General features: G+C 37.8%; 1 protein-coding gene across 2 annotated transcripts in view; it reads right to left on the bottom strand.

Moving 5' to 3' along the window:
• VRK1 (VRK serine/threonine kinase 1) overlaps positions 1-3,037 on the bottom strand; it is a 42,052-nt gene extending 39,015 nt beyond the window's left edge. Inside the window, exon 1 of one of the 2 annotated variants that reach the window (XM_075103871.1) lies at positions 2,915-3,037. In XM_075103871.1, the coding sequence (XP_074959972.1) occupies positions 2,915-3,022 (108 nt within the window). In that variant the 5' untranslated portion in view covers positions 3,023-3,037. The remainder of the gene's footprint in view (positions 1-2,914) is intronic. The other variant, XM_075103870.1, reaches the window with a different exon arrangement.
• Between the last annotated feature and the right edge of the window lie 11,258 nt (positions 3,038-14,295).

The raw sequence follows: 14,295 nt of genomic DNA, 5'->3' as shown, positions 1-14,295 counted from the left end.
CTTTCACATTTATTTGGATAAACCCATTCAATGACCTTCTATTGACTGAAACCAGAAACACCTGGAGACTGCAAAAAATTTCTACATGAGAACATAGAACTGGGAAAAAACAAAAACAGACAAAAATAACAAAAACAGATAATAACATTTTAGTGTAAGTTCCACCATTCTATGTGCTTGTCCACTCACAATACAGCAAACATGAGGGGTTTGTCGGGAAACTTATGAACTAGCAAACATGATGTAGAGCTGCCTACTGTACATTGCACAACTGGAATAAAGTCATCTACTTCTCCCTAAAACCACCTTTAAAAATTCACGCACACACAAAAAAATCACCTTTAACCTTCCTGCATCTCTATTACCTCCCCCCATCAGTATATGGAAATATTTTCTATCCCACAGGTACTGTGAAGCTTAATTCATTAGTGTCTGCCACCACGCTGAAGTCCTTGGAAACAGAGTCCCATAGATGTCAAGTACTATACTAACATTCAAGTATCAAACAGACCTGACCCTACTTAGCTAAGTTATCTGACAAGAGCCATTTTCAAGGTGCATGACTGTAAACAGCAGCATTTTATGTGGCTACAATATGCTCAAAACAAAGACTTTGCTACTAACAAGTATGAATAACAGAAGTCTATTTGTCTAAACTCTCTCCAAAAGCCTCTTAGTACTACAGAGGCTATTTCTCCTGCTTCTCCCTAATAAAACATCTTGGAAGAAACTGAGTGCACTATACTTGGGATATGCAGACAATTTTGCATCAGTAGTGCTATTAGTGATGTTGTCTTTACAAATGTTGTCTGCAATGGTTGCTACTCTAGCGATACTTGAACTCGTAGAATAAATATGAATAGCCACTTCTCAATTTTTGTTGGCATCCATTCTCAATAAAACTCTGAAATGAATACAAATTAAATTTATTTTGAAGTAAGTATTTCTGCTGACTGGCAAGGCAGACTGGTTTCTTCCTGATCGTCATCTTTTATTCTCTGGAAATTGTCATTTTTACGGATGTTTATCCCAATACGACCTATTTTCATTCTCAACACAGAGAAGGCATGCTGGTGACCTGTGCTCCTCTTTGCAAACAGATAGCACCAGCAAGACCTGAAGTCTATACATCATTAATACTGTTCATCAGTCATAGCAAGACATCTAGGTCTGCCTGCAAAAAAGGAAATAAAGAGAAGCAAAAAAAACCCAAAATTAAGTTTTTGCTCAAGGAGTGGGAGAGAAAGAACATTAAACTTTAAGACTTCTGAATACTGTAGAACTGCTTCATAGGAGGGACCACAAAAAAGAGTACCTGAAGTTATCAGTGGCTTATAATTCCAAGTGAGGTAGATAGTAAACAAAGACTTTCCTGAATAAGTTGGACATTCTAATACTGATCTATCATTGTGTTACATTTTTGAGTACCGCTATAATCTCATTTCCTGGCAATTTAGACATCTGACAAATAATGGTACTTACGGAGGAAGAGGTGCTAGGGTTCTTTCCCCAAGAAATAAGAAAAAGTCTTTTTAGACAAAATGAATAAATGTATATTGGTGGACCACAACTAACAAGAACCATTTCATCACAATAGCGCCATACTAGGAAAACTGAACACTTTTTTTTTCCCTCATAGAGGGGTAGAGAGTCATAGAGGTGACTTTTTAGAATTTGTTCAGAGATAGGAAACATTTACAAGAGGAATGACTGTGTTCCTAACTAATTTTAAATTGCCTTCTCAAGAATACATTTTCTTCTTTTGAAGAGTATTTAAGGTTCTCCCAAAAACCCTAAGCATCACTCAGTTATTGCAATAATGACCACAGTAAGCTCTATACAGTGCCAAATCATCTGTCACTCCAAATCACCTCACCACCAAACCAACAGCAAGTACCCATGCATATGAGACACTCAAAGGCTTTTTGATAGTTTGGCACAGTGTATAAAAACGAACAGCTCTGAAATTCATTAGGAATCCTACCTTATTTGGGGATTATGCCCAAGAATTAAGTGGACAGGTTATTCCTACAGAGGAAGGCACAAGTCTTTTGACACAGTAATACCTAAAGGAAGCTTCACAACAACTTTTTTTTTTTTTGCTAAGTAAAAAACGGGTCCATAGCTTCCCTATGAATTAAAAGGCTTAAGCACAAATAGAAAACCAAAGAAAACAACAGGGTGCACCTTGCCTGCAATTGCAAAAGAAGGTAAATGGCGAGAAATAGGAAACAAAAATAACCCACAACCATTGATAACTGGGCTGAGCTGGGTCCTGTCTCTTACACAACAGGCCTCTCCCAATCCTAAAATTGCAAATTTTTATTTGGAGTTGTAGGTTTGCATTTAAAAGAAAAATATTATGTTTACTTCAAAGCAAAACTCAGGAATGCCTCCCAACCAAAGTGATATAGTGATATTTTGCTTGTTAGCCACACCAGGATGCTTCTGAAGGTGACAAACCTCTAAGTGGCACTGAGTATAGCTCTTACTCCGCCTCCCCCACCGCACCTTAGTGCCAGAAAGAAAAAAAAAAAAAAAAAAAAAAAGCGCGAAGTAAAGCAACTTAGGTTGCTATCACCAAAGGCAGCCCACGAAGGCGGGAGAAGCGGTGAAACAGAGGGAGCTCTTACCCACCGGTTCTCTGTCTCCCTGCGGCCCAGGAAGATGCCACGGGCCGGGACGAGGGGCAGCAGGGAAGGTGCCTTCCCTACCCCCGGCAGCAGGCGAAAGGCAGGAACGGGGCCCGCTCCCACCAACCGCCTCATCGAGGGAAGCCGGAAAACCCGGCCACGTTCCACCAAAAAGGCCGGAGATGCCCGACAAGCCGAAGGGGAAGCGAAACAACACCCAAAACTCACCTCCCTAAAAAAAAACGCACTACACCCCAAAAGCAGACACCAGTTTCAAATACCTCCTCCGCGCCCAGGCCCCGCCGCCGCTCCTTCCGCCCTGTCCGAAATTCCCGCACTGCGAGGAGCCCTGAGGCAGCCCGCCCGCCGCGGCGCTCACCTCCCACCATCGCCAGCGCTCATTGGGCCGCCGCGCCACGGTCCCCCGCCCTCGCCCCGCCTCTTCCGCGGTGCCTGATGGGAAGTGTAGTCCGTAGCCTCGCCGGGCCAGCGGCGGTCACGGACTACACTTCCCATCAGACACAGCGGCCGCGATGGGCCAAGAGCTGAAGTATTTTACGGTGTAGCAGCACGAAATTTCGGCGCTTTAAGACAAAATAAGTTTGGAAAGGCCTCCGTCAGGCTGATGCAGTGTGGTTCTCTGGCCCAGAAAGAGGGCAAGACAGAGGCTACTGGGTGTCTGGGGAACAAGGTTATGCATCAGTTCTCCATCTTGCATGACTGATGCCCAGGCCAAAACCAACTCCTCCAGCCACCTCAGCGCCACAGCGTGCGTTTGCACATTACTTCATTACATACCACTACATACCTCATGATTTTACCTACTTTCCTCCTTAGCTGTCAGAACTTTTCTCATTTTACCTACTATGGTCTCGCACAGTTGTGCAATGGAGCTTCTTCCTACTCCAAAGAAGCTTTTTATCTATGCTTTGGCAAAGCCTGTGTTTAGTCCTGACTGATTTTTTTTTTTTAACATGTCTGTGGTACTCAAATTGTTTTGAGTGCAGAACATTTTGCATAATTAAAAATAATTGCAAAGTTTTATGAAAAAGAGCCCATGCCTTTGAAGGGTCAGCATGGATTCTGACTTTTTCCTCTTCTGATTCTCTTTCCTCCCCATTCCAATCTCCTTTTCTTCAGGTCCAAGTCAAATCATACAACATCAGTTCACATAGCAAATCTGATCCATTTGGCATCCGGTATCACTACATCTCCTTTTGTTGTTGGGTACAAATGCATGCACACTCACACTTGCTTCTTGCAAGCTATGAAGTGGGAGACAGGCATGGAAGATTAAAGATATGCCGAAACAGAGGATTTAGAAGATGAGGCAGGAAAATAAAAGGGCTGTTACTATTTCTGGTCTGTTACTTTGCTGAGGGTTTCAAACCTTTAAAAAAAGCATTATGTTTTCACAGCCAATATCTTCACCATGCTGCAATTTTAGAAGTACTGAATAGCTTAAAACAAACTAAGAACAATCATTCCATAGTGTGTTCATCATTATAGTACTTATACAGAATATTTCGTTGAAAACTTGGGCTACATTAGGAATAATGGAAATACATATACACTAGGAATCCTGCAGATGTTAAAAAATCTGAGCTGTTCTGAATGTTATACGGTGTTGCGGCTCTTAGGAAAGACCAAAGGTTTGTTTGAAAGAAGCGGAGGACGCTACCACACATGATAGCATTTCACTTTCTCTTTAATATTATTCTCTTTAATATACTATTCTCTTTAATATTGGATTCCTGGCATCGTGAAAACATTTTAAGATGCTGATATAGAAAATAAAATTAAAAATTTAATAGATATTCCATTCATTCCTTTAGTGAAAAGCTAATCTTTAGGATGTCAGTCTGAAAACAATCTTAACAATGAGGCCATAGAGATCTAAAGCAAATTCTGCTATCCCATCTAAAAGTTTGGCCAAAAAATATTCTCTTTCCTGCAGGAAGGGAGAAACCAGGACATCATTGTGCCTCTAATTTTTTTTTCCATTGATCCAGAATAATCAATTCAGTTTTAAGCAAAAGGCATAGTTTCAATATACCAGTCCTACTTCTTATTAATAAAAATATAAGATTCTGCCAATAAGCTATCAGGGCAGAGACTTTAATATATTATGTTTCCATACACTAAAGGGCTGGATTTTTGTTTAGCCAGTCTGGATGTGTTTGCTTTAATACTGCTACAACTGGAGATTCTTCAAGTTTTAACCAAATCTGAAGTGGCCACAGCTTTTCTCAGTTGCTCCCTATATACTGTCAGTGGTTTGACTAGATCTCAGAAACACAAGTATTGACCGAACAATCAAAAGCGTAGGATGGGTATCTCATTATCATCCTTCACTGTAATGTGTAGTAAGAGCATTCCTGGAAAGTGCTGACTAAAACTTTCAAATATGCTTTAAGAATTGTTTTAGGTTTTATAATTGTGTTTAATTCTTCTCCAGAGAGAGAACTTTATAACTTTTCCTTAAAAGATCACTAATATTAGATGAAATGGTCAATCCAGTCTATGTGTGCACTACAGATAGAACTGTTAAGAAGAGTTCAGATGGTACTGTTAAATAGTAATAAATATGCATTATAAACTGTACAGAGGCAAATAGGCAGTTACCTCCTTTTAATTTAGCAATGGGATAAAAAGTGTCACATTTTGAGTATGGCTTGACAAGAACATCCGAAGAGATAGTGATCAAACTGCAGTATAAATTCTTCTAAACCAGCATATCATAAAATAACCTAGATTGATTAACCTTGAAAGTTTCCAGAAGACTGGTGAATCTCCAGAATAAATGGAGAATAACCATTTCACAAATGGCTAATCTTTCAGGAGAGCTACATGTACTCATCAATTCCAGAAGACATGCAAGTTACATCCTCATTACCAGGAGAATATTAAGAATGTTCCTCAAAAGACTTAAAATAGCACAAAGAACATTTGAATCCTCCTACCTCACCCAAAAAAAAAGAAAAAAGAAAGAAATAAAGTGAAATGTTCTGAACTATTTAGCCTCACAATTTCATTCTACAGTAAGAAAACTGAGGCATAGATTGATTAAAATATTTCCTTAAGGTCTCCAGAGATTATTAGGCAAGGTCAGAAATGTAGACCAAATCTAAGTGGGTTCAGTTCTTTCTCACAAGGCTGGGTAGAGTGCAACAGAGGAATGCATTAATACGAAGGTTCCAGTAAAAATACCAAATAAGAGAATGCCAGATCTGCAAATAGTGAGATAGTATGTTATACTTCAGTTAGGCTCATGTCTAAAGACGAAAGGTCTGCAAGATATCAGAAGGGAATACTGGAGCAAAAGCTGCACAAGTGCATTTCCACATACAGATGCAAGTAAGCAAGCAACAATCTAGAAAATTAAAAGTAATACAACATTTCCCTTAAATTTTGTTCTTGAAAATTATTGCCATAAAACCTCACGAGATTGTTGTTTATTTCTTTAGAGAAAGATTAAATGACCTTTGATTTTAAAAAGTTATTAAAGGCCTCGGTGATAATTTTACATTATGTTCTTCACATTTCCACTCTTCCAAAAATTATAGAATTAAATGGCTCAGACTTCTAGCATGTGGTCCCTTTCTGCAAACCTTTTATTATTCTTTGCAAAATGAGAGAAGTCCATATACATTTCACAAACACCTTGCCATACTACACAAAATGCTTTAAAAAAGCAAACCTTTTTTTTAAAAAAAAAGTTAAAATGAACAAACATTCCAAAATGAATGGGGAGACTGTGTCACTACAGATGCTTGATAAAAGAGTACATATGCACTGCACTCAGCTGTCCTAACTGGGGTTTGAGGAACACAAACAGGAGTAGAGACTAGAGTTTAGTATTCCTAAAAATCACCACAGTATTTGCTTCAAATTACAGTCCCCTTGAAGTGCTAGACCAAAAAATTTTGCCAAAAACCTGGTGGTCAGAGGCCATAAATAGTTTGAGAAGAAGCAGTTGTACAATCACATTCCAAGAAGCAGTTCTTGACTGAGTAGTGTTGTGTTACCGCCCGCCCACATTGTACCTACTGTGGTGTGCAAAGATTTATGCTTCCCATCATATCTATGTGTTATCCTGCAGTGTGAGTACACTGACACTAGGGGAAAAATGTGATTACTGCAAGCTTGCTTTCTTTCTTTCTTATTTACCTCTCATTCACATTTCACACTGTTTTCCTAAGTGGAAAGATGTGTATAAATTAAATGAAGGGTGTGGGTTTTTTCCTCTAATGTACTTCTATTAAACTTTAAAAGGGTAATCTCTATTCTCTAAGAATAGCAGTGTGGTGCTCCAGAGTTGTCTTTGTTCATCCATTAATATACGTTCTAAGAGTATTTAAGATGATCTGTCTTGTAACCTCAGAGCTTGTGTGTATTTTAGGAGACCAATACAACATCCTATTGTGTCTGAGGGCTGTTAAAAGGTAGCTAGGAACAAAATATGTTTTGCCATGTGTTTAAGATCTTTCCAGGTGTCTTTAGAAGTTAGACTAATTTTTGTATTTGATTAGATAGATATTTTAATTTTTGTTTATTAATTCCTTCAGAATGCAGTGAATAAGAAGCCAGAGAGAATCAACTATTATTTTGAATATTCAATCTATTTGATGAAACAACTTTTTTGCTCAATCAAGTTATTACACATCTGTCTAGAAAATTACACATGAGATAAAGCTGTCACCTAAGTTCTCCTCACCAAAGAAAGGTGCAATCTTGTTTCATAATAGGATCAAGTTCTTATAGGACTTAGTAAAAAATCACTTCAGCAAATAAATACTTACATCTACTTACAAATGAAGAATCAGGCACAGAGATGCTGAGTGAATGTTTAGCTTGACGTGACGAAGGAAATTTGTAATAACTGTTCAAGTGAGACCTATATTTCTTGACTCTTTTTTCTATATTATGAATTACAAAACCATTATTAATTGTACTGTTCAAAACGTTAAATTCAAAATTAAGATGCTGAGGCATCTTAATGTATTCATTCCCCAAGTTAAGTAGTTATATAGTTAGATGAAGGAACGGAATATGGGGAAGAAGACATCCAAACTCTACAGAGAACCCAATAATTCAATGAAAAGGGGATGGAGTATTAGACAATGTAATGAAAATGCTGTGGAAGCAAAGCTACAGAGTCAGATCCATTGGAACATTGGAAGTTTCACTTTTTCTGGAAGTTTTGTGATCCTAACAGACATGTGATTTGAAGCTGTTAAAGGGAATAATTTTAAATAACTTGAAGCTTCTAAGACTAGAATTTGTTTGAAGTGCATTAAATTAATCCAATTTAAAGGACTTTCATGAGTTTCTAAAGGGTTTGTATGTTTTCTTTGGTCAAGGTCCAAACTCATATGCATGGGCAGTTTTTGCTACTTAAAAATAAACAACTGGACTGTCTTGGATGTGAAGTGTCTTCACCCATCTCAGTTAGAAGCTATATTTATAGGTATGCATACATTTTATCTGGGGAGCACTGTATATCCTACACTGTAGATACAGTCACATGCACACAAACAACAGTACATGGAGCCTAACTATAACGATACAAAGAACTTCTGTTTATCATCAAAGATTTCATATATCCCATTACATGTGAAAGAATTATTATCTGTCCTGTTGCAGTGCAATGCTTTTTCCTATAATGGAATTTTACTCTGCAATTTTATTTTGGTATTAAAAGGTTCCACTTTATAATGTCTATGGTTCAATCAGTGATCTAAAAGGCACTTAAATGCTTTGAACAAGATACATAAAACGCTTTTATTGCAAAAGCTTTGCTGTATCTACCAATTTTACCATTGATCTCTTTCCATGTAAGGCATTTCTGGAAGCTGCCCATGCTGTATAAAATCACATGGTGGCTTTTGATCTCCAGCTGGTGATTAAAGCACATTATGGAGGTTTGAAATTTTCTTGTGGTCATTAGCATACCTCCAAACACTTCTCTGCTAAACAGTAGTGGTGTTCTCACCTCGCGCTATTTAAATAAAAAGCCAGGAATCTATAACCTTATTTCCTATCCTTTGTAGCTCAGAGGATAGAGATCTCTTGAATGAGGTGACCTTACCCTTAGCAATAGACTTACTGATCAAATAGTCGTTTCTTAAGGTGCTTAGGCTCTACCAAAATGCAAGGAAGAATGAGGTTGTATGTTTTTAAACCCCCTTTTGTTACAGAGATCCATGCTTTGCAAAAACTTGTATAGTTACTCCCTATCTACAATTCCATATTTCCCGCTGCTAAAACATGTCACTATCACTTCCAGTATCACCAGGCTGTTGTAGGTTTTCCACAGAGGATTTTTAAACAATACAACATTAACTCTGTTGCTTGTAAATAACAAAAAATGCATCTTTCCTCCCACTTTTTGAAACTGTATTTATGTGGTAGGAAAAATAAAGAATCACCATGTATTCGTTACTTTCTCTAGCAATCTCTTTGGGGTTTCCTTTTGCAGAAAATAAATGAGTATGTCAGCTTTATATATTTATGTTCCACTTTATTATATTATGCTGCATTTTATTTATGTATTTTTACCATCTATATCTTGCTAGCAAGCAAAGTTTACTGAGTGTTACCCAGATACAGAGGAAAACATAACATTTGTTGAAAGAGATTACAGTCACTAAATATCAAATAAATTCCAGAGCTTTCTGTTAGTTGTTCTACCCTGTCCCCTCACTCCCAAAAATAGAATGAATATAGGTAACCTGGTTTCTGACAAGCCAGCAGTTACACGCCTTTAAAAGGGAATAAATCTGGGTCAGAGGAAGAGTACTGGCCTGGAATGGATGTTCCAGTTGTAAGGGAGACATCTGAGAGGGTGGTAAAACTTGTGGAAGAGATGGGCAAGGAGAATATCAAGGTTAGCAGATATCAGCAGACCAGTGAAGGAGCACAGTTTTGAATCTATGATTCAAAAGCACCTTGAATTATTTGAGTCTAGGAAATAACAGATTCCCATGTCTGCTTTTATCCAGCAGTTTGGCTAATGCTTGGAGGGAGAACAGAACTACAGAAAGTGTACTAAAAATTTATCATATAGGTAACATTTTTCTTTTCTTTCCAAGCAACACCCTAAAATACCTAAGATCTTTTATGAGATTGGACACAGAAGTTTTTATCCAAGGAGCTTATTGTTCAGAGAAAAAAAACACCCTAATGAAAAGCAGAACACATTGAATCCTTTTTCATATCAAAAGTTAATCCATGTTCATATAAATAGGTATTTGGTGGATTAATTGTCTTGTACAAACTTTCTTTGAGGAAGTAGAAGGGCAGAAGTCATTGACTATTTCCTCGGGAGAAGATACCATACAATGAAAATTAAAAGTAAACCACTGCATTTCATTATAATCCACAATTTTCTTTCTTCTAGCTGTCTGGAGAAGAAAATATCCTTACTGCTGCTCTTCTGTACTCGAACATAGCATGGAATCCTTCCCGTCATGCTGGTTTACTGCAGTTTTGGTGTTCATGACCAAGCCAATCTACATAAAATTTACACATGACATGTAACAAAAATACATGATTTGCATAAGAACTGGTTTTCTCCAGTCCCAAATGGCACTAAGAAACTCTAAAAAAATGCTACCACTAGGTGTCTCATTAGTTTCAATATACTCCAACCTAGGAGCAAGAAATGCTCAATAAAATTTAACAAAAATGCAGTTAATTATCACTGACATTCCATCCTTCGTTACATCAGCACACCCTAAATTTAATCACATGCATTATTGTAATCAAGCTGTCAATCAGATTTTGAAATATTTCATTTTTTGACATAATTATAGCAGAATCCCTATAGCCTGTCTAGAACATGTATATGGCAAGATTGATATTGTGTTACAAAATGTGATCTGACAAAATAAAATTGATGCTTCTATGCAAAAATTAAAGAAACACCAAACTGCTAATGCGTTTACCCTGCAACTATGTTGTATCAGGTAGAATGTCAAGAGTTAAAATAATTGCCTGCCCAATCACTGAGCAATAGACTCATTCTTGTTGTGCTTTGAATGCTTAAATGTTGTCCCTGTCTTTTTATTTTTGTTTAAAAATCTATAGCTTTCATTTGGTTAATTGGAACCAACTGTATGGAGGACTTTTTTGCTTTTAGGCTTACAGCAAAAGATTTAGAGAAACAATCAGCAGAGAAACAGGATGCCAAGGAGAGAGTTGGGCTCATGTTGAAACTCCTCTGGGAAAATCCCATCTATGGAAAGGCACAAAACTAGCAGGCTCTTTGATTAGCGTTTGCAAACAGCTCATGATGAGACATCTGTAGTACGTATTGGTATCTTTTTCAAAAATTTCATGTTTCTGCTTTTTGGTGTATGGTGGGGACCATATTTTTTATGTCAACACTTCAAAACATTCAAGATGCATGTAGAGGTGGAAGGATCTTTAGATGAAACCCATCTGTCAGCAATTACAGGGGTTCCCCTGAATACATATAATACAAACGTCAGCCTGGCTCAGGTGAGCGTTAGTCAGATACAGCCTCTCTCATTTTTGAGACCCTAGTTTGTCTTTTAACCAAGAAGGTAATTTTTACCATCTGATGACTATTTCATGGCCTCTGTGAATGAGTTTGCAGACCCCAGCCTGTTTTTATGTAGACAGATGTCCCCCTTCACAGAAACAACTGTCACAATTGGCAATAGTTGTCATATGTGCTGGCAGCAGCACAGGCTCAGGATGAATGGACGGGAGGCAGGAGAGTGTCCTCCTCACTATGAGGAGGCAGGTGAAGAGAGGGGACATTTCCAATGCAACCGACAGTGCTGCATTTTCAGTGTGCAATATCATTAATTCAGGCATCTTTTATGTGACCAGTGCTCTCCGCTGTAAAAGCCACTTGTTTGGTTATTTCTAGACAGGCATTACACTAGAAAAACTTGATCTAAATGTGTTTGGATAACTTAAGGCAATCTCTTGTCCAATAGGAAATTAACTTATTCCTTTCCAATAATGGGTAAGGAATACTGCAAATACATTTTTCACTGGAGAGATATGCAAGGCTTTTAATAAGTTACAGAAACACACATGTAGCTTCATACACAATCCCAGAACTTTTCCACCCTTGACCTGAGAAGACGCACTGTAACTGTGCTCCTTCTCTCCATCTTCATTCTGTCCTCAGGGTCTCATTTGCTTATTTTCCATATCGCTGGTACTGGCCCTGTTATTCAGAGAACTACTGTTTTACTTGAGTATTATCTCAGCTCCTAAGACCCCTGTTTATAAGATCTGTTTTTGCTAGTTGAGTTGCCGCATTTTCATGCGGACATCTGTTGAAAGCATTGAATTAATTAATGTAGTAGTAGCAACTAAGAAAACACGATTAATCAGCTTTGTCCTCCGCCACAATGAACTTATGAGGGCATGTATAGAATCTGATGAGCGCTCTATTTTATGATTTGTTCTTGGGGAATACGTTAAATTTCTTGCTTTTCCTTTCATGCCACCACCTCCTACTCTCCCTTCACAGACTTGAACCCAGCTCCATCCACACATGCGAAAGACGACCTTGCATGGCAGAGGTGATGATTTCTGCATTCCCTGCAGACTGTCTGCTTTTCGACAGGAGGTGCCAAGCTTTGTCCCTCCCCAGTTGCCTATAGCTCATATTCAAGGGAAACATGCTAGGAGGAAAGTGTTTATTGTCTATTGTTGAAACAGCTAATTTTTTTCAGTAAAGACATGGCTTTGAAGATATTTAAATGGTATTAAACCTACCTCAGTGATATAAATAAAGAAGCGAATTCAGCAGTTTTTATGACACCATATTCTGACAATATTCTAAACTGTCCACTAAACATTTTTCATTCTCCATGGAATATCAGCATACTGACTGCAATATTTCTATCTGTGTTCTTTTACTTGCTAATAATCAAATTGCAGCCATCAACCTTTTCATTTAGAACTACTTGCTCCAAAAAGTAAGCACAGCCATTTGAAACAATTTTGTAGCTATCTCAGATGGAATGTAAGTTTTAAATTGTTGAATTGTAAGACTGCCACCTCGTAAACATATTATAATGTATATTGGTCTATTTTGGTGAACAGCTGAATAATAATGTACTTTAAAAACAGTTTGAAATGCATCTTCTAAGATATAAAGCAGGGAGGATGACTAATATGAGAATATGGCATTTCACAGCAAACCTAATGAAAGCTTGTGAAAACCACAGTATCTCATCACCACACTGGCTATGTTGGCTGCAATACAGTCAATAGTATATTGACTGCTAGAAAGGCTATAAGTACAAAGCATTCCATCTCTCCTGATGAAAGTAACTGAGCTGGGCCAAAATTGATGGGTAAAAGAGTAAATCTTCCAGTTTCATGAATTTTGCGTAGCTTATTCTTGAAAATTTCTTAGAATTGTGTCCCGTCTCCTTGACCAATGTAAACTTTGCTTTTCCTCGTTTTCAGAGCCTTTTGAGAATGATCATTAAAGTAATAGCATATTTTGAATGCATAATTTATCTGCAGAGCCCCAAAATAGAGCCTGCTTTGCCTGCATTTCTAGTCCAGATAATTCGAGAGGGTACAACTACTTTTAAAAGGATTAGATTGCCTGATCAGGTGTTCTACACTTTTTATTAAGTTATTTCTTTAAAGCAGAAAATGTTTCCTACTTGTTTGCTGTTTACTTGGATTTACGTAGTTTGTGCATGAGACAGCCTTCTAAGCAGAGGGACTGGTCTGCCTGGCTCAGGCATGAAATCGTCAATCCTGTTTGCTCAACCCTGCATGCAGAGAGAGCTGAACTAGCTCAAAGTGCACAGGCCATCTCTCTCGCCTGCTCGTATAGACTGTTATTCAAGCATTCATTCTGGCACGAAAAGCTCCTTCCCTGTAGTCAGCGATCACTACGTGCCTATTCAATGTAGATGCTACATTACCTCTAATTCTTAATCAAGGCACCGTGACATGGTACTCAGCACAGAGGACGAGCACACACACCCCAAAAAACAAACACACCTGTTCCAGAAAGAAAAAAGAAAAAACCTATATATGAAAATATATCGTATATAACCAGCTAAAGATACACTTTTCTCCACTTCAGTAGTGATGTCTTTGTGCTGTAGTGTGGATTAAGCTCAAAATGCAACCGTTAGTGACCACTTTATGTGTCATATGAAAGAGGGAAAGGCTGCGTTTGGGAATGCTCAGAATGAGGTGCAAGAAAATTTTCTCTTACAAAAAGAATCGAAAGAGGAATTCAGATGCATGGAAGTTTGTCATTTCTGTATGTAATTGGTCAAATAAGATACATAACATTTTCCTGCAAATGTTGTCACATCTCTAGATTGCCAGAGCTTCTGTTGGAAATATTAAATCTATTATATCATCCTAGAATGATAAAAATGCATGGAAGGAAGAAGCGGGTATGTATAGATGTGTACCTTCCCAGGAATATCCTAAACAACGTTTGTACCTGGTCTTGCAAACAAGCCAGAAGTTGTGAATAATTAATTCACCTAACAGGCAGGCTATACTTGGGTAGAAATATTTGAATTTTTGTTATCAAGATCTTAATTTATTAGGTATAATAATCTTTAGTTACCTCAAAAAAATGGAAAGCGTAAAAGACAGCAAGGACATATGGAGAATTTTCTTAGTAAAA

Source organism: Phalacrocorax aristotelis, chromosome 9 (genome assembly GCF_949628215.1).
Source record: "Phalacrocorax aristotelis chromosome 9, bGulAri2.1, whole genome shotgun sequence".
Lineage (NCBI taxonomy): Eukaryota > Metazoa > Chordata > Aves > Suliformes > Phalacrocoracidae > Phalacrocorax > Phalacrocorax aristotelis.
The sequence above is the reverse complement of the archived record's forward strand: the minus strand, read 5'-3'. Positions and strand labels throughout refer to the sequence as shown.